We start from the raw sequence: 27,237 nt of genomic DNA, 5'->3' as shown, positions 1-27,237 counted from the left end.
TTAATTGACATAGTTCAATTGACTACAACACAACAGTATCATTATTTTACGTTTACATGTAATATCCATTTTTTTCATTTATATTTTGTAGTTTTGCTACTTAAGTGTAATATTTTCAACTCACTAGGTAGTTTTTTGAAATAAGTAATTGCTAGAGAATTGTAATTTATTTAAACAGTTTTCTAGCTTCTATTCAGGTAAAGATATAGCTTTGCCTCTAATAATACTATCACCTTCAATATATTTCAGACTTAATATGTTATATTTATTTAACAATATTTTATACAATGAGTTTCTCCCCAGACTATAATGCTATAGGTAGCAATACTATGAAAGAGCGTATAATAAGCAGAAATTAATTTAGAGTAATGTATAATATTTTTCAATCTTGTAAATAAAAATACCAAATATCTATCTTTATTAAATGTATGTTTTATGTGTACCTTCCATTTCATATTTTCATAAAAAATTACACCTGAGTATTATATGATATTCATTCGTTTTTCCTATTTGTTGACTCATTATCAATATTAATTATCACTATTTGTGTTCCATTTGAAAATTATTTCTTAGATACTTGATTCATCCATTGAGTGGCAAATACACAGGCTAGACAGACATACCCAAGAAGCTTCGAATTACACCGACTGATTATCAATATAAATGTTACAATTTGTAGGTAAAGTGCTTAGTATATTCCCAAATGCTGTATACAATATTTCCTCATTATTTAACAATAATTTATTATAGCTAGAACCATCTTGGTATATCATTTCACCTACAGGTTTCCTATTAAAAAACACATTACGTCAGTAGGTCCTCGTAAATATAGGAACAATTCGAAAGCGAACTTAATATTCTTCACTGTGTGTTTGTGTATGATGAGACTGAGACTAAAACCAGAACAGCTTATTATGATAGATATAAAGAAAGAACAAGATAATAGTGAGAGAATGTGCGAGATCGAATGGCAAGAAGAGAGGGCGGAAAACATTACTACATATACGAAAGGAAGAAAAAGAAAAGCTAAGCTGTACTTCGAGATAAGAATAAAAATTCCCAAACTGAACGAGAAATACACGAACTGTGAATACAGTTCAATTTAATTATAAGGTATAAATAAGTCGTTGTTAAAAAAATATATTTGCAAATTGTAAATGGAATGATGTGTGCTTGAATATAGCTAAATTATTTACAGAATTCTCGAACATGTTTAGAAACTTGTTTTTTTTTTTTTAGGTAGAAAATAAGAAGTACTTATTTTCTATGATAATTTTTTTTTCCTCACTCTTAATTCTCTGAATATTCAATCGAACCAAGCAAGGTGCGAGGTGTAAACGTATTATCGTTCTCAAATATTTGTAGATGCAGATAAAAAAGGTAAGAAAAATCTCCCCGAGTACTAACAGCACGGAATAGAATATCGCGGACGAAAATTAAATACCAAGCTGGTTCCATTTTACCATAACTGATGCAGAGTTCTTTGAGCTTTGATTTATAAAGCTAAATAAGTAATTGACGAAGTCGATCAAGGTGTTTTATGAACTTTGCTTGAACTCCGTAGTACGGTGCATAAAACGAGGTGAGACCAGGTGCACTTTACCTTCAAACGGATGGAAATCGTTGCTGAAACATGGAACTCGATTGTAAAATAACACTGAATAACACGCCGAAACGGCTGTTCCAATGTTAGCTTTTTGTAGTCTCGGCTGTGCGGACTGGCTCTCTTCCGTGGCCCAATAAGCTTCTACTTTCGGTTATATGTCAAATGGGTTTGTTTCACGAAATTACTGTTGTATTGTCTTCAAAAACAACTTTAACAATCAACGTACTGCGTCAATTGTAAGCCAATAATTATCTTTGAATCAAGCTTTGAATGCAACTGGATATGCGTTGTCAAAATATCCAAAAAACTTCCGAAACACATGCCGAGCACCCTAATCCTCTTTGCTAGTGACCAGACCCTGCCAGATAAATAGTACCGCAAGTCGCCAAAAAGAGGCGCACAGGTAGCCGAATTGTTGTACTCTTTGCACGGTCTTAGCAGATCGAGCAACTCAAGCAGAATTTCAATAAGAGGCAATGCTCCACTATATTGAAGAAAAATCTAGGTGGCGCTGCGATCGAGAGATACATGAACATAACCTACATCATGCGTGTGACTAATGTACTGCATGTTGGTTTTGCTTACATTTTCGATAATGTAATGCATCCTTCGATCGCAGCGACAATAGCGGCTTGGCACGTTAAGAGTCCCACGTCAAAACCCACAGTTGCGAGACCTGTGTCTAAAACCGTGACTTTTAGGCATGCCTAGGACTATTCCTTCATACTTAGGATCAACTGTCAAAAATATTACCGGACCGATGTGTGTGTAAAACATGTCCGTCGAATAGAAAGAGATACGTAGCAATACGCCTCTGAACTTTATATTATACCGGAACGAGTGTAGCACGGTCTTCCATATCAGCAAACAGCGGGATGCAACAACAGCAAAATGGTCTCATTGACTGCTTGCACGTAATACGTGCTGCGGTACCTTCTGCGCTATATGCAGTAAAACCAACTGCTGTAGAAAGTAGGTTCATTTCTACTTCAAACAGCAATTTTCATGTACAACAAAGTGCTTACACCAGAATCAGAGCATTTTTGCTGCTGCTGCATCCACTGTTTTCTGCACGTGAAAATACAGCAATAGACTGCGCGCTTTGTGCACCGAGCTGAACCCGTGACAAGCAGAGAGAATAACCATGGCTGCAGGCTTTTTCTCTCACTCTAATCCTCTTTAGGGAAACACAGTCATATACAAGTATATCTCCCCGCCTGGCAACTGCTCTCTATTCTTTTGATCGTCCAATAAAGAGAGGACACTGCACAACTAGCTCTGTCCTTCGGTAGCTAACTATTTGATAAAACTTCAATTAAGGCGTACATAATTCAATTCCATTGGCAAACATGTGATTGAACCATTGTTTGTACATTTTATACATAGAAACTGATTAGTCGAGGAGCATTTCTCACGTAGTGGGATTCGGATAAGGTATTCAGAATGAGAATAAGAAAAATGAATAATGCATGTAGTAAGGGAGCATTAATTTTTCGCATATTTATTCGTGACAAGATTATCGATTTGACATATTATGCTTAATAATTTTATTTACAAAACAGTCATCTGATACATGCAGTAATAAATTTGTCTTACCTCGAAAATCCAACTATTTACACGTACTGAGTTACGGAACAAGTTCTTAGTGCACGAGCACCAGAGATGTATTCTGAAACTGAGTTTAGATGTATTTGGACAAAATGAATATTCTGATATTTTTCTCACAATTAAATCATTCTATAACGTCATATTGAAATTTCGCAGTAATCAAGCAATGGTGGTAATTTCGTATAACCAGCTTTTCATCTTCCGATTGAAGAGATGTGTAGATGTTCAATTCGAAGAACATTACAACGTTTACACTACGTTTATTTCAATCTTTCCACCTTTGGATTTCCACAGTTCTCATGTAATCAGACAACAGCAATGCTAATCAAGTGAAAACTAGCAGCAAATCTATTTTCTTATAATATCTTTGAAAGCTGGATTGGATCAAGTAAAGTCTGACTCTCAAGTTTGTCTGTTATTATTATTCAACATACATTTTGCCCTTCATTGCAACAAACTGTTATAAATTAAGAATGACTCAGTGATTGAAATTGTCATGTGGAAGTTGAGATTGCACGAAGTAGTTGTCGTCATAAACTGTCAATGATGTTGCTACTGATATTTAGTTACTTGTACTTTCATCGATAAACACATTGTCGATAGTTAGCTAACTGTGAATTAATACATTATACGTCACAATAAACTATCTCTAAGATTTCTATCCGTAGTAAATTTTACAGATAAAGTAAATATATGTACATTCAGGTGTGTCGTTTTAAATCAACTTTTTTTGTCTCGAGCTCTGATGAAAAACACGTTCAGAATAGGACAGTTAAAAATTCTCTCATAACTGGGTACTGACAATTAATATTCATATGATACTTGATGCGTTTGAAATGTCTCCGCTGAGTATCGTGAGAAAATAAATTGTTTTTGAATAATCAAACATATTTTTATCGACTATTTGTCTGAGTAATTTTTAAATTTCATGGCTTCACGCGGAATTAAATTGAGTCAAAAATATTGAGCAATCGAGTTTAGAAAAAAATGATAATTTAAAATACCACACCCTAATGTATATATGTACTACTTTGCCAAATATTATAATTTATAAGATGAACACTGCAATAGCTTGTATACCCAAGACATTCCTTTGGTCATCAACAGGTTGCAAGTTATATTATCGATTTTTGAGATCAAACCAATGTTTGCGATAGAAGCATTCGATTTATTAGAGCATAGGCGTAACACAATTTTCCCTCGTTCGCAACGGTATTGCGCAATAATAACAAGTTTTACAAAGTATATCCGCTTGGTTGTCGAGCATACTCTAAACATGTTATTATAGAATTTTGTATTGTTGTTGTAGACAAATTTTTATATAAATATGTTCAAATGCATTTATATCATTGTTTTTAGTAACAACAGCAACGTTGCATTCATCAAGTTTATGGAATCTGGTGAAAAAAAGGTCAATTTCACAATATCCTTACATGGTGTCGTCAATGCAACAGCAACGTAGAGTATAATTGTATTTTTTATTATCTAATCTGAATACACGCATGCATATTCTGGTGCATGCCTGCTTATAGTTTCCTCCATTACCACCAACAAAATAATTTTGTGTCGTTTTTTTTTAATTTAACATGTGGATTTATAAAATAAACACATTCGTACAAACACTCAGTCTCGCTTTCTCTCTTGTAATGACTAACAAGCCAACACCAGACTGTGTCATAGTTGCCTAGCATTCAGTCATAGAGCAACAAAACAAATACTGATATGCAAAAAAGCACAAGGGAAGGAAGTTGGATGAGTAATGATAGATTCGATTCGATATCCTATTATCCACAGAAGCTGAATAATACAATAATAACAAATTTATCAACTGTTCATGGATTTCCTTATACTTTTGCAATATTTCTGTTGCTGTAGATGAAGTTTTTAGCTACACAGTTACACGAGGATCTTGAAAGTATGCGTGACCGAATTCTACTTTCTTGAATTGGTATTCTGAAAAAAAATTAACGCAAGCATCAATATCTTCCAAATATTATTCCCACAAACTCTAATACTGAATTATTTCTTCATAATTTATTTGATGACGGTTTGCAGTCATACAAAGAGCACATGAGACAAAGTTTTACTCAACGTAAATTCTTTTAATTCATGAGTTAAAAGGGAAATCGGTTTTTGGAATTCTGTAGAATGAGCGTTGATTTGATTTGCAGTAAGATTCGTAAAATACTTAAGACATCTGATTCTCGCAAAAGGAATGCCTTACAAAAAATCTCGTACGAGTTGTTTGCACATAAGGTAAGTTATGTTAATTTACCATCGATTCATTTCAGATCTATCGAGCTTTTTCCTTTTAAAAAGAAAAAAATGTATATATTTGTTATATAAATATAACATTAATCGGATAACACGAAGCGTATCGAATGATCAAAGAAAGCATTTGTAATATTCAAATTTGCCATTTGTATTATTTTCAGATACATTTCCCAATTGCCAATGGAATTATTCGAATATTTTCCGTTACAGCAGATAAATAAAAGACTAGTACTATTGGAAATAAAAACTATAGCTTCACTGGATAATGGAATCTCGACAATTCAATAAATAATGATATGTGAGATGTCAAACATGAAGATAGGGAATTAGGCTTCGTTAATAGTTGTGTAGTAGATTATAAAACGATTCTAGTTATATAGTATAAGTGAAAACCAACACAAATAGACGAAGAAAAATACAACATACTTTTATCATTATTTCATGCTAGATTTCAAGCATAATTATCATCATTGTAGGAAAGAGTGCAATTAGAAAATAAGAAATCATCGAGTTAATTACAAACTAAACTTACGCCGGCAGAGGCATATGCTGATGTATCGAGCTTACAAAGTCAAAGGTTCTGTTCATTTCCTCATTGCTGGTGGAATGTGTTTGCGATCGTTTACTGGTTAATAATATTACTAGAATAACTCAGGCTGGTTTAACTTTAGTCGGTTTTTTATCATACTGTCTTCTCATATTTCTACAAAAGTATATATTATTATAATAAATTTATTTTAATGTTCATGCGTATACACCTAGGTATGACTCGTGGCAACTGTGCACTCAGGAGATTGATCCATTTTTATGTTGGATTATAATACACTAATAGTCAGTACTACGGTAAGGGGGGAAAAAAAAAATGAAAAAAATCTGCGAATTTACAATACAATTTCTTTATGTATGTCGACAATTGATACAGAATATGGCTTTGCAATTTTTATCCTGGGTATTAACAAATTTCTATTACTGCCAGTTACTTTGTGGCATTTCAAATACCACAGTACACATATGTGCGTTAGGAAGAAAGAAACAATTTGTTCAGAAGTTTAATTCAGGTTCTTTTTGTCCTCTCTACTTGCCTACATCAGTAATCCTCTTTTTTCACCTTTTAGCTATTAGGGAATTAGTTCGTTACTTCAATAATGACATTGTATGAATAATGCTTTTCACCTGTGTCATATGTAAAGTTACGATGTATGATGATCAGTTTTATACACGCAGTTTATCTATCAGTCAAACTAATACAGCGTTTTCCAGTCAAAAGTAGCTTATCTTACATTTTTTTTTTTTATCTCACAACAAACTGATGAGTAATCGAATAACCGACGTCACGAATAATATCATAATATCCATACAAAGAGTCATTAATAATGATTAATGTCGCTCATTGTTTCTTCGTTTTGCAGCAATGCTAACAAATTACCGACACATACCTTGCAGGTCCTGCAGAATCTTTCAGATTTTAGGCTTGCAAAACTGTTCAGTGTTCGGTATAACCGTTCAAGCTTTGACACCAGCACTCTAACTAAGTTCTCACGTTGGAACACTTTCACCATCTTAGACCTTGTTTTCGACACGGTCAATTGGCAACCATGTTAATTTTTTTGAAGCCAGCTTCAAATATTTCCCATGTAGTCGTGAAATTGCACTTCGAGCAATTCTATTATCCAAATATAAATATTCATGGATTACTTTTTGGGGTCGTGTAAAGTAAGGTGGACACAATTTGATTAGATAGAGAAACAGGTGACTTTTTTCTTTTCTCCTTTCACTCAGTTATAATATCAATTTAATTGTGAACCGTTGTCGAGGCATGCTGAAGCCTCTCTAACTCCTCCAATGAAACGACGTTTGTTTGCCCCAATTCTGGCAGTTTTCCGGCGCGAGCTTGCGCTAGTAGTTCTGGACTAAACCATCGAGCCAATTGGTTTGAAGTTGGCGAGAGGTCCCCGCCATTGCTACCCATGAATCCAAGACCAGGGGATGGCTGACGACCGACAGGAATATTCAATGGTTGCGATTGCATTGCTCGTCCATCTATAAAAAAAATTGCGTACTAATTTTTTGCTTTCTTTATAAATCATTTTTGTTTATTAACCTTCACAGGACCGGTAGCAGATATATCGGTTTTTAGCTGTTTAGATGAATTCATCTAGTTTCATGGTGTTTTGAGGTTTCTATTGTCTTAACCCTTTGAGTCATAGTGGGAAGTATTCTTTTCGCCTTTTTATATTCATTTTTTGTATATTTACAGAACTTTTCAACATATTTATTCACGGTTTTTCACTATTCTGATAGTATACTAATAGAATTTCGACACTTGAAAGCCATTATTGCGATATAATATAAATTATTATTGATAGAAACAATTTTATTGTTAAAAAATGGTCAAAATTGCAGAAATAATTCATTTCCGAGATAGTTAGCCCTCTTGATTTGATGTATTTTCACTACCTCGTACCTCACGATGCATGCTATAACAATCTCTTCATTTATGATCTTGGTTAAATTTTTTATAACAAATAATCTGACATAAGATATTTGACAATATTCGACAAAGAAATGAAAAATGAAAATCTTGATTTCTTTCTTCGCGGAAGCAGATATATCGGTGCGAAAGTGGTGTAATCTCTTTCGCCATCCAGCCCACTGACATTGACCCAAAAGTTCTAGAACTTTAAACTAAAAAGTCGAAGAAAAATGTCAAGGTCCTGTCAAGGTCAAAATATATATTGCATATGATAAAATATTATCATTAATGCAATCGCTGCAATAAAATTTGTTCGGTTATGGTATGTTTTACAAAAAAGTATTGCGATGTGCTTATACTTTGACACAACTCTAAACCAATGTACAAAAAATCGATTATACACTATCTTTTGATTGCCATTACTGTAATTAAGGAGACGTGGAATAATGGATTATTGTCAAATAATCTGCTCACAGTCTTAAATACATGTATAAAATGAGGAAAAAAGGATTACTTATTCGGGTCCATTGGAAACGTTGATTTTTCTGGGGATTGAGGAATATGAGACAGGTTCAGGTGCATCTAGTCCAATTTCTGAACACCGTTGCGTGTGATTTGATTCGGGATTGCGGTGCTGCCTGAATATTTGTACAAATTGTGTATTAAGCTGACAGTTGAGAGAAAATTTGCAATCAAATATACATATATTTCTATATTAATATTCATATGGTTAGTACAATGCATACTTGCATTTTAGATTCTCTCAGAACTTGGAGGGAATACATACAAAGGTTCAATGCTATCTTTGGCATACATGTTTGAGGCCACTCAACAAACACGTTAGCTTAGCGTTGTGGTACATTCTCTGAATTCTGATTATTTCGACTTTAGTTGAAGCTAAAATCATAACTCATCTATCCTGAAGCAGAAGTTACCCGAGGATTCCCAGCAGGAAATAAGCCCGTGCTTTTCTGAGTTTAGCGGGCACAGTGATTCTTACGCGCAGGAGAGATTTTGGATCATACGGTGATTGAATTATGTCAAAATAGGATTTTGCAGGTTGAGCAAACGATGAAACTTCGTGTTTTTTATTAATCTCGTGAAAATAACCTAAATTAAGTAATAATTAATTAATTCAAATATAACATTTTTCTAAGGCTGAGCAAAACGAGGAAACTTGATATTTCTCGATATATTACCAAAATGAACTTGATTGAGATGAAATTGTTTGTTTACACAAACCTCATCGGATATTTTACTGGTCACTCTCATAAAAAAAGTTACAGTCAAATTAATTGTTACCCAATTGAAGTAATTTTCATGAGAATAATTCAAAACATGAAGTTTTATAGTTTGCTCACCTTGTAAAATCCTATTTCGACGTAAGTCAACGACTATATAATCCGAAATCTCTATAGTGCGTGAAAACCGCTGTGCGCACCAAACTCAGAAAAGTGCGAGCTTATTTCCTTCTGGGAGTGTTCTGCTAACTTCTGCTTCATTTACCTATCGCTGATGTGACTCTAATGAGTGAAAAATAAAGCTGAATAACTAGTTACCGATGACAATAATCTTGTAACAAAAATTGGCATCACAGCCAAATATTGATTGACCAGTTTTCGGCTACTGGCAGCTACCAGAAAAGTGAAATGCAAAAAATTACTACATCTCTCTCAGCTGAGTTTTGTACAGTAGTGCATGGATTACGCAGGGTACGATTAAGCGTATAAAGGATAAGACATGGGTAGGAGGTAAGTAGATTAAGTCAAATAAATAGCACAGCCTATAGCTCAGTAATACCTACCGGTGTGTTTCAAGTGTTAAAAAATATTAAGATAAATAAAAAATAGGCATGTCGAACGAATTTTCTGAGAGATTAGAATTCTTCCAGAAAATAGACAAACCCGTCTTCGTGCATTTGGACTATCAAATCTTTTTTTTCTTTCAAATTCGAACCAAGATATTACACATGTATGTCCCGAAAAATGCGAGTCGACTGTAAAGTAAATATATAGTAGCTAAATATAGTTGTAAGATCAATAGATGCAATAAATACTAATAACTAAGAGTATATTAGAATGAATTTAAACTCTCACTCACCGGTACGAGCAGAGTTGTAGTTTTGATTCATAACGAGTTGTTGCAGCTGAGGATTCACTGTTCGCTGTTGCTGTATGCTGGATAGATGAGACTGGACTTGTTGCGATTGCTTGAGTTGATTATTAACAGAACTCGATCGTTGGCCAATTATAGAGTTCGGTGGGAGATTGAACTGCGCAGGATTGGGTACATGTGACAACGGCGATGCCATTGTGTGTTTTGAACGGGCCAAATTCCCATATGCTCCGACTGCAGCTCTTTGTTGTTGTTGTTGTTGTTGTCTTTGCTGTTGTTGTTGTTGTTGTTGTTGTTGTTGTTGCTGCTGCTGCTGCTGCTGCTGTTGGTAATCCGCATTACCACTGTACTGAAATTGATTTCCACCACCACCTTTCACTATAGGCCGACCTATAACAAAGTATAAGAATTTCTTCATACCCTAAAATATGAAATAAACCCTCGCGGTTAGAAGATAGATGATAGCTGCTTTGTGCCATGACTTTGTAGAGTTTAAGTATATACATGCTACAAATGGGTTTATGTTTGGCAAAGTTTTGAATTCAAAGCCGATGAATTATTACAAGAGAAGCTAGCACAAGTCAGCATTTATACGGTATCGATGATATTGTAATTGAATCCTGGATCCTTGAAAACTATAAATTAATGAATAAAACAAGAAAATAGCAGGTAGATAAATAGTTACTTGTGTCCATAAATATGGTATAGTTTTTGGTGAAATTTACCGTGGATCCTCCCCTATGAACATTACTTTTGCAAGTAATTTTACAAGAAATTAAAGCATTGTTATTAATCAACAGAATTATTAGTTTATTGTAATTAATAAAAAGAAAAAAAACAGAAAGTACGGGTTATAATCAATACCAAGTACCAATAGATATATTGTTAGAAGATTCTTACAAGAAGTTGGAGAAGTCGGCAGAAAAAGTTAATCAAGATTAAAAAAAACTCTTTTCGTGTATGCTTGATGACGTACAATTTTTAGATGTGTTGCAGTTTAGTTGCACTTCATCTCATTCAGACTATAATTGGCTAGAATCGAATTGAAGGTAAATGTAAGTTTTCGATTAAAGTACATATCTTACCTGAGTATTCACAATGTATTGTATATGAATAAACGAGGGAGTGAAATTAGGAAAATTCTTCCTAGCACGGTATATCTCAATTTTATATTATCGTGACTGCGGTAAGCAATTTGGGTAATTTAAGCTGACCACCGATGAAGAAAAGTTGCAATGTTCTCCAAATTTTTAACTTTATCAAAATTTGATTTTGTTTGTAAATTTGGTTTTGAAGGTTGACGAAGAAAAAACGAAAAGTGGCAATGCCTGCCAAGTTTTGAGTCAGCAGAAGTAACTAAACATACCGGGATGCTGTTTGACTGTGGGGGCGGACCACGTTGGCTGTACTGGCTGTGGCCGCAGTGTACTATGTCGTGAAATGACGCCTTGTGCAATCAGCTGTACTGCAGACTGCACTTGTTGCATATGGGAGACTTGAGCCTGGCTGCCCATTTTCGTTGGATCACTGTTGCCTACGCCCACATACACAGCGGCTTGTACTTCCAGAGGTTATCATACAAGTGAGACGGAAGATTTGTAGAAGCTCAATAGCAAAGCGAAGATAAACAAAGAAGCAGGAGAGCAGGAAAAAGCAGAACTGTACAATACCTAACATGCAGAGGAGAGGTAGAAAGTAACGCAATATCATGCCACGTATTATCCGAGGACGTAACTTTATAGTTTTTTCTTTTTGAACAATCTGCAAAGCAATACGAAAAACGAACCACAGGGAATAAAACTTTACGCATGTAGATGTCATTTTCGCTATTGCATCCTCAGTTTTTAAGCTTCGATAAAATTGTTCCACAATATATGGCCTAATAAGATAAGTGTCGAAATGTTGACTGAATTTTGAGAGTTTTGAGCGAAAGAAAAACAAAACACGTGTCTCTGACTGAAAGTCCGTGTTAAAGGGAAAGTAAGGAGATAAATTTAGCAAAAAACATACTTATAATATGTATTTATTATTAAAATCTTTCCAAAATACTTAATCAAGTAGATACTTGCATAAAACTTTTCAGGGAAATCATTTGGCTTTTGGTTTCAGACGTACGTTTGGTATCGAACAAAAAAAAAAAATCAAACTGACTTCTAAAGTCGCGAGGGCAACAAGTATTTGACATATGTCACTTTGAAAAATGAAAGGAAAAGAAAAAAAGTGCGGAGCAAAAAAATAAAGGCAAGCTGGAGCGAGTACCCTTAGCATGAAAAATAAAACAAAATTATATTTTGCTTAAACAATCGGTAACTAGTATGTTAAGAAAACCAAACCGCCAAGTCTTGTTCCTATTTAAATGACTCATGCCTAGAAAGTGAAAAAAAAAAGTAAAAATAAAAATAAAAATTCCTATCTCTAATTACACTTCCTTTTAAAGCTCCAACGTCATGCTGACTTTGGTGACTTCATTGTCACTGTTCTGTAAACCAGTATCGTTTTTGTTTTGCAAAGTGGTGTTACGTCTTGTAGGTGTCTTAGTTTGTACAGTTGCTACAGACTTGACAGTTCCAGGAAATCTATTTACTTTCAGGGAAGTCTGAATATTCTGCTTGACTTTAATATTCATTATAATAGGACTGTTATTATTATTCTTGTCGTGAGTTGCAGGTAATGAAACCAATACATTTGGCTTGTCATTGTCCGAACTGTTTTTGTTCAAAACATCTTTTTTCTCGCTAATACTCGCCAAGTCGGCATTGTTATTCGTATCTTTTGATTCATGTTTCTGACGCGTCCTACTAGCATGTCGGGGCGTGTAGTTCGGGTCATTGGCCACTTTTGAACTACCATCATTACTTGAGTTATCGACTTTAGAGTGCGCAGCACTGCTAGATTCTTCGATACCAAGATTCGCAATCAAGTTTTTTTCATTGGATTTACAAGCATTGGATGGTGATAGGGTTTTGGGATAGGTATGGTTAGCATATTTTTTAGAAACACTAGCAGAAGCGGAAACGAAAGTAGAAGCAGAAGCAGAAGAAGATTGAGCTGAGATAGATTGTATATTATCAGACTGATTCGCACCCTCGGGTTCCTTCTCGGCGGTCATCTTGCGAAGGACGGAGGTAGGTGTGAAGGCCAGAGGAGTCGGACTGAGCTGTTGCTTTGCAGGTGAATTGATAGGGCTGATAGTTCTCTGTGATTGTTGCTGCTGCTGTTGTTGTTGTTGTTGTTCTTGTCGTTTACGGAAATTTTCTCTCTGTTCCTCCAGCTTCTTCTTGATCAATGCATTTTGTATTATAGATTGTGTATGCATCACAAGCTCGCGCGGAGATGGCACTCGGTGTGGTATCACTGTTCAAATGATAGTAAGTGTCAGTCAAACAAACTTCGTGTGTAGAACAATTTGCGCAGATAAACAGACAAGATGGGCACAGCAGAATAGTAATATTCTTCAAAGTAAGGCGAATCTCAGGTTGACATTAAGCAACATAAATGTGTGGAGAAAAGTTTCAATATGTCGATAACATCAAATACATTTCAAACAACGAACAGTGATTGGATGTCGATACTGTTCGTTCTCGTGACTACCTGTAGCTGCTAACGGTAAAAACGACTATGACGATAAAACAATGCATTAAATGGTAGATTTATTTTCTGTGCAATACTTAAGCTGTTGTCTAAAGTATGATTGTTAGAGGTTTTTAGGGTCTCAGTTGATTTAAAAAATACATTTTAGAAATATCGAGTCCAAAGACAGTTAAATATCGGAGTTGCAGTGAGTGGAAATTAAAATGATACAAACTTTTCCGTAATAATAACGAAAGTAACTTATTTTGTAAATATCTTAGAAATACCCACTGAAACAATTATTTACAAAAATCCGAGACACGCTTTACCTGGATGTTGCACTGTCAATGTATTAGGGCTCGCAGCCAAGTTTGGTGATATTATTGGCGGAGGACAGTACGCTGCATTCCCAATAATACATAGTTTGTATAATGGAACTGTTTTGAAGATTTCAAAACGTTAAATGTCGGCCTAAGTTTTGTCACTATTTCAATAGTAATGGCAACTTGCCTATTACCCATTTACTTCGACATTGCAGATCTTACTGTATTCTAACTTGTTGTAGTGTTACTTACACAGCTGTCGCTAGATCTAAGATTCCAAGTTTTCTCTTTACAAAAACAATCACTGAAAAACACATCGCCAATTGCAAAATATCTCCTAACTTTCCTATAGTATTATTCACACAGTTGCAATATTTCCTTCGCTTACGAATCATAAGGTTACCCTTTTTCCACAAATACGACACCGAATAAATTACAATCGTATAAATCACTCCCGCAGAGGGCAGCGCGTCCATAAATTATTTTATGCAATAAAAGACAATTTCGACTATATAACTTGTAGAAGAAACAAGGAAAAAACCACGTAACGCAATATCGTGGAAGTTTATTAATGTAAGCTTAATAATGTATAAAACTCACCATTGTTCAGTGGTGACGGAATTCTTTTTTGTTGTTGCTGTTGTTGCTGCTGCTGTTGTTGCTGGTAGAGCATCTGCTGTAGTATGTGATCTTGAGGCGTAGGCGCACTTGGATGGGGACTAACAGTTCGGGGTGTAGCGCCACTGTACATCTTAAGTATGTTAACCAAGACTTCTCGATGACGATGCTGCATTGCAGGATTCTTTAAATTAGAAAAAGTGTTAGCGAATGAAAGGAAAATATTTATAGATTAGATGCCTCCCAATGATGAGCCAGGGCTTTACAGTTATATAACTTTCAGAAATCATCAAGTGTGTAAATATCTGTTATAAGTGCTCATCTACGATTAGTCAGCTGAGAAAGTGGGTCAATTTTACAAAGGAATATTTTGCAAACCAATTATTCAATTAAATTAGGTTTCTTTTTATTCAAAAGCATGCATATAGATCCAGTTTCGTTTAAATGTTTGTTATATTAAAATGAATTAACGCGAAGAATTGTTCTTGACAATCATGTAAACTATTTTCTTTGATGACGTTTTTCTGTACATACGATAATCGCAAAATGACTCGACCAATTTACTTTAAACTTGGAAATAATAATATTCCTGGATAGTTTATCCACTTTAACAACGTTTGATTTGATTTCAACAAAAGGGTGACCATTTGAATTTGAAATTTGATTGTTTATTCAAAGAACTATCAAAGAATAGTGTGTTAAAATTGAAGTAAATCAATTCAGCCGTCCTTGAGATATCTTGGTTACTGCAAAGCATGTCACTGAATGAAATGGTTGACATTATTGTCAGTAACAATACGTACTATCAATTGATTCTGATAAAAAAAAAAAAGAAATAAATAATATTTATACAAAGCTCAATCTACATGATTTTGAATGAAACAAACCTCAATGAATTGAACATATAGGTAAGTAGTGATTGAGACATAAATTCTAATACTTCACCAAATTTTTCAACCGTCTATTTGTATACGCCATGTTACCTTTAAATAACTACCTTTCGAATCGAACTTGAAACAATTACCTGCAGTTGTTGAACCAGATGTTGCTGAGTGATTTCACCCTGCTGCAAGCCTTGTATGATTGCCTGAGCCTCTGGTCGTTGCAAGAGTTCCCTGCTGGACGGTGCGTTATTAACCATCATTTGCATGTCAGGAGGCAATGGACTCATGCCGAGCATGCGCTGACCTCCCATCATCATGGACAACATATCGCTCTGCTGTTGCTGTCTCTGTTTTTGTTGTTGCTGAAAAAATTTATGAATTTCGACACGTTCGAATATACTGCAACTATTAAATTTACCTTTGCTCCGTAGTATGAGGCAAAGACTGAGAAAACAAAAGTTCATCTGTCATAGAAATCAAAAGTGTACTAACCTGGATCTGCAATACCTTGAGCAAATTCTCATGCTGCATTTGGGCTTGGTGAGGATGCTGTGTTGGGCCAAGAGGTCCAGCGTGATTGAAATTCGGTGGATGCATTTGTTCGGCAAGTTGCTGTTGTTGAGCAACGTGCTGCTGTGTTTTGTTCAATAACTGAGAATTTTAAAAAGACAATTTTACGATGTTTTAATATTTCTCAGGAAAGATTCCATCCAATATATACATACAAGTACAATCGTAGAATAATACCATTATACATTTTGCTTACATAAATGTGACTACAGAACTTACAATTTATCAGGGTTTATTTACGCACCTGCATTAGCGTGATAGGTTGAGATTTTTGTGAGATCGGACCATTTGCCGCCGGAACAGCTTGTCCACCAGTGACTTGAGCCAACTGAACGTAAGAGTAAATTGTTGATATAGGCATACACTTTATAGCGTTTAGTATTGTACATAATCGAGTGTATATTCACCAATTTCTTGAAAGCAGAGAGATCTTCGTCGCTTTTAGTCACTCTTGGCGGTTCAACAACCGTTGACGGTGGAGCTGTATTTCCCCTCATGCGGGCTTCCAATTCCTCCAAGCTGTGCACAACCTTTCCGCCAACCTCTGCCAGTCACAGATGTACAATTAGTATATGTAGGCAAGTTAGATAATTTGTTCAAAATGTAGAATTGAACTACTGTGATAGGCCTGTAACGAAAAAGATCTAATAATCAATCAATAGCATCAATTCACTCGAGAACCAATGATTCGAAGCTTTGAATTGGGATATTTCATACATGAAAGTGTTATTAAAGTTAAAGCAACAACTTTGTGATTATTATCCTGGCTTATGTGGATATACGGAATAAATATGAAATGATACGACTTGAAATCTGGATCCTCTGTCTTACCCATATCTTTGAGAGAAGAATTTTTCATCAGTGGTACACCAGTGTTGGCAGCATCACCTTGGCCATTTTGAATCGGCTTGTTACCTCTTTGCAACATTTCGAGGAGTTTAACTCCGGTTGTTGAGGTTGTATTATTAGTTGTGTTGGCTGGCGAAATGGGGGCGAAGTGGGTATTGGACTCTGTGACAGAAGGGATTTGAATATTTGGTTCAGTAATATCATTGAGCAAATTATTTAGTAGTTCATCCTGTATTGAAGCTCGTTGGCTGTCTATTTGTTGGACTGGACTTTCCCTCTTGAACCATTGGCTAAAACGTGATCCGGTTCCACTGCTCGATCCAACGCCATTCTAACATAAAATCAAAGAATGTATTATTCCAGTTACTTATTACTTGCACATTACAGGAAAATATTGAACAGAACAATGATGGCTGATGTAAATTCATTTCACAAATAATCCAGTTTTGTCACTCAGTTTAAGGTTTTCTATTTTATGTTTTATATGATAAAAACATGAATAAACTTACAGTCAATAGACCATGAACTCCAGGGAACGTGTCAGACTTGAGAAAATCATCGAGATTAAAATCTGGATGGTTATTAGTCTGTACCATGTTAGCGTCTGTGCTGTCATTGGCCGATTTTGGTGCTGCGACTGAGTTCTGCCCTGCATCAGGCTTCTCTCTAGAATCGGGGGAAGACAAGAGATCATTTTGTTCAGATATCGGCGAGTGTGGAGCCGGAGCTAAATTCGCTGGCTGATCGGTTGGCGTGGGTGTGCTCCGTCCCTTGGGTCCGGTGGCGTTATCATTTTGTTTCTCATCTTTGTCCAACGAGTTTTTCTTGTTTCGTTTCTTCTGAGCCGGTGACTGCTTTTTACCTTTCATGTTATTATTATTGAGCGCTTTATCTTCGGGGATATCTTCGAAACCACGAAGTTCGATGGTGTCGTGCTGGGACGTTGGTCCAGAACTAAACCATTCTGGTTCGTCGGCTTCTCTATTATCGCTGTAAGTTCGCCTTCGGTCATTTCCAAACCTTCTATCGCGACCACGATCCTTGTCGCGATCCATCGGATGACCGCGATCGTGTCGATCGCTTCTGTCCATCCGGTCGCGATCGCGATCTCGGTCACGATCACCAAAGTCTCTGGTAAACGAACGCCTTTCAAATCTTTCGTCTCGTTCCCTCATATTATCACGATCTCGGTCCCTGTCTCTAAGTCCTTCGCGATCCCTTCCCACATCGCGAACATCCCTGACATCTCTGTCTCGAAGTGGAGCTCCACCCGATGCTCCAGATCTGAAGCTAAATTCTGGACGATCGGGCTCAAGTTTCTCCGTATCAGGTCTAAAGTCCCAGACGTCGCGCGTTAGTATGCGACCAGATCCTATACGCCGCACTTGTTCTCGATGCCCAACCTGCTGTATACATAAAAATATTCATTTATCAATGTATTTATAAAATATATTTCGCATGAGAATTTTTATGTAAAATATATGCATATACACCCTGAATATTATTCTGACCCACAATTCCCATTTACTCGCCTCTGGTTTGCTAATCGGGCTCTCTGGACACCGGGTTGGCAGCTGGCTTACATTGACAAAGCATCCAGAGTTAAAATTTCGGCGCTGAGGACTCAGTACTATGCCATCCGACTCTTTACGGATTCGTTCCCGAAAATCACCACTGCGACGTTTACTATGATTTTCGATCACTTGATCCCCGCGTCCATTTCTCTCATCGTCAGGGGGAGTTTCACTTCGCTTTCTATCAAGATGCCAACGCTCAGGGTCCCAAACGCCTCGCGAACTGTATGGAAAAACAATTGTAGTTTAAATATATCAAATATACCAAATAATTATCGAATTTCAATAAATAAAGAATATACAAATATAGACGCACTTATTGTATGCGGTATCCAAGCAATCTGGCCTACGCTTGGATAAAGGTTGAGTTTTCATCTCCATCAGTTCCTCCTATGGATGGAAAGTCACAATGATTATTACATCATCAATTAAATTAGTGAAAGATCTAAGTATCACCTGAAATTAATAGCAATAAATGTTTCGCTTACCCGGGTATATTGAAACTGAGGTCGAGACCTGCCCACTTCTACAATAGAAGTGTCAGTCACTTCGCCTGCCACAGACATCGATATTATCGCTCCATCTCCTGCAACAAAGATATTTCGAATTTTGAATATCATTCCGAAAACTGAAGCGTATGAATTTCAATTCATAAGCTTCAATTTATTATACATATATAAACAATAAACACATATATAATTCTTATTATTATCAATTCTTATTACCAGGTATGGAAAATCGCACAATAAATTATGTGAAATGAATTATCTAGTTACAATTTGTGTGAATAGTTTTATTTCACAGCAAGGACCTTAAAAATGACAAAAGTAAAGAATCTTGAGCTTCAAATTAATATACTTATTCTGATTCTGAAATTATTGTTAAACCCTGGCATGCATGATATATGAGATGTGTACAAATAAGTCTTGGGTCTTCAGCTGTAATTTTTTCAGTCACATGGATGTGTCAACAATTACACGTATCAGACCAATCATATGTGTGACAGTATTGCTTTCGAAAAGGTGTACAACCAGTGCCCAAAAGATTGCAAAATTTAAGGTATGCGCCAGTTTTTAAGGGAAAAATATGCGCTCTGTCTGTAATTCGGTACCTCGTAGAGTACACTCGGTTATGAAAATCGTCCAATTTTTGGTTTTCAAAGCTATGCCATAATCAGTCTTTACCGACCGAGTAAAATTACGATTCTTTTGAATGTTACCAACCGCTTACGCTTTGGAAATGGAAGGAAGCTGCAAATAGAGACATTTTACATGCTATGCCGAATGTTAATATTCTGAATCTTCGTTGTTTCAGGCAGAAATGATGTCAGGAAATAAATTGTTTTCATTTTTTTGTTTGAAGTAGATATTTTGAAGGGCATGCTAACATTTTCATAGTGGGATTAAAATGGGTTCTTAGATAAAATCGGTATTAATATGCCACGGATCTCGAATTTTCTGATGATATTCTATATCCCTGGAATATTTATATCGATTATAAATATGATCCCATTTTCATGCGACCCAAAAAATTTTAGGATATACTAAAAAATGTCCATTTTATTAAACGGAAAGATAAAAACAATTTATTTTTACTCTCCTTGCATATGCAAGACTGAAAATGTCTAGAAATATATATGTTGTTGGCAGTTCCAAAATATCCCATGCCTTCAAATATATTTCATGTTCGAAGAGATCAGATTTTCTTACACAGAAAAACATATCAAGTTATGTTTTATCCGAAAAGAAGTACAAAAAATTCGAAGACAAAGATTCAATCGACTCGTAAACGGTCGACGTACAAAGGCCTATAAATTTGAGAACGTTCTAAATCACTCAAATTGCAGCCAGATCGAAATACCTAATTGAGTTTAAAAAAACTGTCCTCAAGTTGGCGAATCAGTAAAGCGGATAGCTCACAATCTCGTGACGAACCAGATTGAAGTTAGTACGGTTAATGTAACGAAATATGGGAACTAAAATCATTGTTTCGAAAATTGATGTTTTCAAAACTTAGGAAGACTTGAAAAAAGAGTTTAATTCCTAAAATCTGAATACACTGTGCTTTTAAAAAATATATTATTCAATTAAAGACGATCTTACAGTTGCAAAATAACGATTTTTCCAAAAATGTAATCATTACATTAACGTTACGAACTTCACTCTCTTCGAGATGAGAAAAGGCCATTCCGTAATGGTTAATACAATACACGGAGTCACCTCGTATCGGTCGACGAGTTGGCCCGCTTCACCATATCCTCGCGGTATATGTATATAATGTACGTATCGATGTATGTCAATATTGAGATCAAACAACACCGATCGTAACGTTGACACTAGAATCCGCAAATAAATCACAATACATTGTCCGCGCGAAGTCTATAACCGAAGAATTTTGAATGTAATGAAGGAGTATTCGTCCGCAGCGATAAGGAGGAAGTTGTCCTAGCGAATTATAGTAAAACTGAAATGATGTTGAAACAAAACAAGAGGAGAAAAAGACAGGGATTAATCCTCTCATTGTCAGTCGCCGTTGGATGCTCAACGTAGCACCTCAAAAATTTCCATGTCCTAGCCTTATCGCAGTTTATTTACAACTTGAAATGATCTTTGTTACTTCGTCTAACACCAAAAACTCCGGAGTAACAAGTTTCGGCGAGAATCATGAATTTTGATAGTATTTCTAGACTTTACATCAGCCATATTGGATCCGGCATCTTGGATTTAGAAATGATCGGATCCTGACTTCAAAATCGTGATCAGCGAGTCTAAAAACCACCGAGTAACAAAATTCAGGTGAAAATATCGAGTAAAAAATGTCTAACCGAAAGGTTTAAGCCCTTTTAGCATTCGAGATACATAGACTTCGATATTTGGAGATATATACAACAACGTCGAAATCGACAAGAGCAGCCCATTAATGAAAAGCAATATTTGAAAGTCTGATAGCTAAGGGATACTTACGAAAAGTAACTCTTTTCACGGGATTGGAAGTACGATTACGACGAGACCACCGAACTCCTTGATTTTGGATAACCAGAGAATCAAGAATACACGAACCCGTCGGCCCAACAAGCGGGCGACGACGCGGACGTCGGTATCGATAAGTTGAACCGGCGTTGATTTCGCTATTTTCAATCTTCATTTTGCGACTTAATAAGCAATATTTCTGAACACGTAAACTAAAGTAGCTGAATCGAACAGGTGAAATACGGATTTAACGACTGGAAGATGTGATCGACTCTTTCAACGCTAACTGATTCCGTCCCGAAAGACAACTGGCGATTTTCAACCACGGACAAATTCATCTACTGCTTCTTGCCTGTCGGACTCGTTAAACCGTTGTCCTTTGAATTCGTCCGCGATGTTTACTATTTGTACACCAATACTCAGAGGGTATAAGCCCGACTTCTTGCTGACCACGTGAACAATGTAGACGAAATGGATGCTCAAGCTTGGAGAGAATATCTTCGAGAAAGTGGTGGAAAAGTATGAGACGTTTTAAAACATCCCGTTTTAACTGAATTTCTGATTTGTAATGTGTGCGAAATCCATTATAAAATAAATACAATTTTTATTTCTGGTGTATCGTCGATGAATTAGAATATGTTTCTATTACTGGTTATTCATAGATTGACCTATTAGCTCTTTGGTCTTGTAGAATGATTTTTGCGCAGTTTGTCTTGATGCATTCAATTTTTCCTTGCGATACTACAACTGGAATACCGACGCGCAAAAATCAATTCGACCTGCAGGCATAGAGAGCGCATAATTCGTCCTTGAGAATATTATAATTGTTGACTTAGAACGGTACAATTCAGGGACAGGTTCAGTTCTTTCGTACACTTAGCACTCTGAGGAAAAATTATTATTTTAGCCATTGAAATTGAGGACAAAGTGTAGAGGATCCGCCACGTGGAAAAAGCAATCGTTAACAGAACGTGATGTTGGAGTTCATAACGTCAATGTATCGATGTGTGTGTTTCGTAAAAATTCGTTATCTCGTAACTTTATGTAAATATTGAAAAATTCATTAAATTGTAATAAAGCAAATTTATCTCACAAACTCTTTGTCTCGTTGAAAATTACGGATTTTTTCCCTGTTCTGTTACGGTTACGTTACTAATGCCAACTTCGTAAAAAAAAAAAAAAAAAATCTCACAGGTCGTAAAAACTTCCTTGGCAGGTATAAGTTTTAGGAAGTGTACAAATATTTTATGCCACCATGAGGTTGAATTTAGTTGGCGAATACGGGAATAATTTTAGAAAGGAAATGTTTTTGCTTTGTCGCCGGGGTAACGAAAGAATCCCCAACTTTTCCGACTTGTTATATCCAGCTTAAGTAAGGATGTTGGTTGGTCGAAAATCTATACTTTTTATGAATTTTATTACGAGATAGTCGTACATTTAATATTAAACAAATTGATATATTCTTAAGCTGGCAAGATCTCTTTGAGTATGGAAAAATAGAAAATACTAGAATTACAAAGAAGAGCTTTTATATCGGTGCTTCATTTCAAATTGCTTCAAGATTGATAAAAAATCTGCTAGATTCGTTCGATTCCACTCTATGATGGATCATTTTATTCAAAAGACTGTTAAATTTTCTTTTTTTTTTTGTAACCAGATTGGCATCGTTAAATAAATGATTTTATAAAATTGTTTCGATATCGAATAAAATCGGTTAATCGTAATATTGAAAGGACTACTGAAAAAAACCTGCTTCAGTGAGTTAATAGAAGAAGGACTTTTCAATAAAATGAGCCATGGTAGAGTAAAATTAAATGAATCTGGTAAATTTTGCACAATTTTAAAGTAATTTAAAATAAAGCATAGATATCTAAACTTTTGTTGATAATTCCAATCTTTTGAAAAAAATTATTTGATACTGACTTCCTTAACCCTTGGCATATGAAAAAAAAATTGCGAAAATCACATGGCGAAGGAAAAGTAAGTGCAAAGCTTTGCTTATACCAATAGAGAATATAATTGTTGCAGAAACTTTTTACGATCCCAAAATAAAAATACATAATTTTCATCGCTCACAGTTTCTGTGAGAATGTACAATATCGAAAAATTTGCATCCATAACATTAACTGGAGATATATTCTTCAACCAATGTTTACAATAGAAAATAACAAAAAATCAGTGAAGCTCTTACGGACATTCAAGTAATTTGAAGTATTTTCATACCCACTGTAATAAAACGATAATTATTTTGTGTTTCATTGAATGGAAACGAGTGTGACGAATTTGCTAAAAACGATATGCGCAACTTCACTGGGATACACTTTTGAACAGTACATTATCAACACCACGAAAATAATAATTATTGTTATTCATGAGTCAATGATGCAAGATAAGAAATAGTCAGGAACTAAATCATGTATCCACAGCTTCAGCAAGCCAAGAACATCAATTTGGACTCCATTTTTTAGTGTCTGTTTTTCAAGATATGCATCTGAAATTTCTATCAATCAGGCCCGGTCGAAAGCCTGATTCTGATAATGAACGAATAATCATTAGTGGAATAGTGGGCCACCTCAACTTCACTGTTTATAGTACTTTTGAATACCAGCTAAACCAGTTTCATTTCGCCTTTGAGATGTGATGATTACAGTTTTCGATCAAGCTCGGCCAATTGAAAATTCAGGTGTATCTCAAGATGTATGTTTTGCAAGTGTTTTCGCTTGCGAATCAAGAATAAAAAATGATGGGTAACAAATATTCCATCATAGTAGCTTTGAAATATCAATCACAAAATTTTTGTTTAAAAACTAATTTTATAACGATGCCCCATTGAAATAACAGCAGGGTTTGCATTACACAACATAAGATTACTTTTCAAATTAGAGGCAGCATAAATTCGTTTGTGATTAATCCCTAAATGTTTAGTCGGATAGTTCAAGCTTGGAACAACTACTTTTATTCACTCCTTCCTCTCTAGCGGTTGGACAATATTCAAACGACTGATCATCGTTGGTATAAATTCAATGTGGGAATGCTAGCTTCAAAGGCCACAACTCTGGATATTATTTTAAAAGGGCATTGTTTGAAAAGTAAAGATAAAGAATTTTATATCTTTGTAATAACAATCGTAAGACAATTGGTCTCTAATTTTGCTACGTAGCACCCAACTCGTAGGATTCGGCCAAACTTTTGTAGTCCGTTCGTCAATTTTTCATGGGTGAATTCCCAAAGAAAGAATCAAAGCTGAGTAGCTATTCCAGAGCATGGAATATCGAAGAGGACTAGAGCGTCAGAAAATCAATGTTTGTTTCCAAAACTGGCATCCTTTCTGCGTATTTTCGCGTTTGAAGTTTTAGAGAATTCGAAAAATTTGGGATTTAGCAGCCGAAAACATGAATCATTGCGCGCTCCGTAAACTCGACTAGCGTGGATCTAGGTACCATGCCAGGTGGATTGATGTGGGAAAAACTTTGCAAAATGAAGCATATGTAAAAAAAATTACTTAACCTTTGACCCCATATCCCAAGAATATTACCAAGTTTATGTGATTAAAAAAATTCTTTTATACTATTCAAACCATTAATAAACATTGTGCAAAAAGAAATGTTTGTTATTAATTAATTTTTTAAGAAAAGTGCATTTTTGTCTGTTTCGATACTCTAGTCTCGTTAATGAAATTGTGAATAATAATTGCACTGATCTATTCTTTGATTATTGGAACTCTTTTTAATCAGACTTAATCTACCGAAACTTCAGTTACATTGCTTTCCACGAGATGGAATATGGCACGTCAAAGACCGTCTGTAAAGTAGGAGGTATTCGAATACAATAGAATAAAGAATAACTTTCGAAATGTATAATTGTAGACCTTCGGTTCATACAGTAATAGATTATGTTAAACCTAACGAAATAGCGACGCGTCGTCGAGTTCCAGAACAAACAAAAAACAAATCATTTGCATTCAACGAGGTCGACGAATTTAGTAACATTAACGTAACGACGCGCTGCAAGAAACATCGTAGAAACTTTGAAGAATTTGAACTTGTAAAAGGTTCGTAGGTTATTATTTATCATACAGTCAACATCTGACAATCTCAAAGTAGCGAAAAAACAATGTTTTTCAAAAATGCATCGGTGCATTAACCTTAAAAATTTCAATCTCGTTACATTCCAGCAAACACCGACAAAATCACACGCTTTAATTTATGCAGCAGATTTCAGAAACGTTATCTAGACAACGTATGTGCACATGTGGCATTGTGTTTTTCCCCTTATAGTTTACAGTTTTCAAATCAACTAGAATATTACCCACCGCATATCCGCGTCGAGGATACTCGTTGTTCGGTAAAAAGTACCATCAAAGAATTTACCAAAATACTTTAAATATCACAATTTTGATTATATGTAACATAAGGATCACTACTGTACGCCGTTTTATGATAAAATAAGAAAATGGTCGGAGATTACGTGTAAAAACCAAGAGGCTAGTAATCTCGTCCGCGTTTATTAAAACTAGCTAAAACATTGAAAACACAAAGACGAGGCTGGACGAGATAATAAATTAAGGGATGCAACGGTCCGAAATCGCGCTGACGGAAATTCAATGCGGTATCCTGTTCCGTATCCTCTCGTCTATGTATCTATGGTACGTATGTATACATAGTTGCACGTATATATAATGAATTTAGCAGGATACACAGCAGTAGAAAAAATGTAGTAAATGTCAGAAAACGACAGCGAAAATGTTGCAGGTTCGATGAACATTTCAATTGTATTTAGTTACATACCTTCGGTCTTCGCGTCTGGCTGCTGCCTATCACTTGACACAGATTCGGTAGACATTCTTCGAGTTCAGCGTACTATGCTTTTCAGTCTCTTTAGGTTTCACACTAAACTTAGTTTGTTTTCTGCCTCCGCTATTATTTTTTTGTGTTTTTTTTTCCTTCGTTTTTTTTTTTGTAGTTGTTTTTTTTCCAATGTTTTTTGTTTTCTTACGTCCGTTTATTTTTTTTATCTCGTAGTTTAATAACTTAAATATTTAAGTGTTACGCGTTACTGTCAACTAATATTACATCTAATATATCTTAGTACTGTTTAATATCACAGACTGGTTCTCGCGAGTTGAGTTTCACTCCGTTTACTTTTTTTTTTCTTTTTCTTTCTTTCTTTGCAAATAAGTTTGATAATCAGCCGCTTTTCAGTTCATACACACATACGATATGCGATCGTCGTTGTAGCCAACAGATTCGAAAAAAAGAAATGAGGGGGGAAAAAAAATAAAAATAATATGTTTACGTGCGTACCGAGAATTTACACATGGAAAGAATAACGTATTGATAAAAAGTCACGTCGTACATTACGATTGAATATCGAAAACTCGTCTCATTCCTAGTATTAGCCGTTAATTAATTAACAATGATTATTTCAATTTATCACACAAAATGTACACATACAACTCACTGCTATGCAAAAATAGAAAATGGCGTGCGATCACCACCGTTGTTTCTCACAGCCTTCTATATCACGCGGGCCACGGACCGGACCGTAGGGCACGGAACAAATGAATGAAAGTCCTGAGCTTCCGCTTGATAGAAAATCAGGCACAACTCCTTCAAATTGATTAGCGTCGAATACTCTTTGCGGCAGTCGCGTTAATAAGGCAACGATTTCTTTTATAAACAACAGATTCGACTTCAGGGATAAGCTAACTTTCGCGCGCGCAGTCCACAAGTAATACCTAAGTTGATTCACGACATCTTTTTACCACGTTCCTGTCATCTGTGGTATGCTGAGGGAAGTATATT

The 27,237-nt window shown here is 35.5% G+C and overlaps 1 protein-coding gene and 1 long non-coding RNA gene across 5 annotated transcripts in view; one reads left to right on the top strand and one right to left on the bottom strand.

Moving 5' to 3' along the window:
• LOC124404076 overlaps nt 1-10,623 on the top strand; it is an 18,248-nt gene extending 7,625 nt beyond the window's left edge. Inside the window, exons 2-3 of the long non-coding RNA XR_006928979.1 lie at nt 8,112-8,113; nt 10,611-10,623. This is a non-coding gene — a long non-coding RNA (uncharacterized LOC124404076). The remainder of the gene's footprint in view (nt 1-8,111; nt 8,114-10,610) is intronic.
• On the bottom strand, nt 6,152-27,237 carry LOC124404072 (eukaryotic translation initiation factor 4E transporter-like). Of its 4 annotated transcripts, none has more exons than XM_046877905.1 (16): nt 26,221-27,237; nt 18,953-19,050; nt 18,781-18,854; nt 18,423-18,687; nt 17,400-18,296; nt 16,873-17,221; nt 16,449-16,585; nt 16,286-16,369; nt 15,964-16,122; nt 15,612-15,833; nt 14,570-14,771; nt 13,976-14,047; nt 13,161-13,430; nt 11,443-11,610; nt 10,062-10,466; nt 6,152-7,528 (listed from the first exon to the last, which is right to left on the bottom strand). In XM_046877905.1, exons 1-16 carry the CDS (start codon nt 26,273-26,275, stop codon nt 7,281-7,283), a joined length of 3,705 nt encoding a protein of 1,234 aa, XP_046733861.1. In that variant the 5' UTR covers nt 26,276-27,237; the 3' UTR covers nt 6,152-7,280. The 4 variants fall into 4 exon arrangements, with proteins under 4 accessions (XP_046733861.1, XP_046733862.1, XP_046733860.1 ...); XM_046877906.1 differs by having other exon boundaries at nt 17,400-18,293; XM_046877904.1 differs by lacking the exons at nt 13,976-14,047; nt 26,221-27,237 and adding an exon at nt 21,428-21,791.

This window comes from Diprion similis, chromosome 3 (genome assembly GCF_021155765.1).
Source record: "Diprion similis isolate iyDipSimi1 chromosome 3, iyDipSimi1.1, whole genome shotgun sequence".
NCBI classification, from domain to species: Eukaryota; Metazoa; Arthropoda; class Insecta; order Hymenoptera; family Diprionidae; genus Diprion; species Diprion similis.
This window is presented reverse-complemented; position numbering and strand designations above follow the sequence as displayed.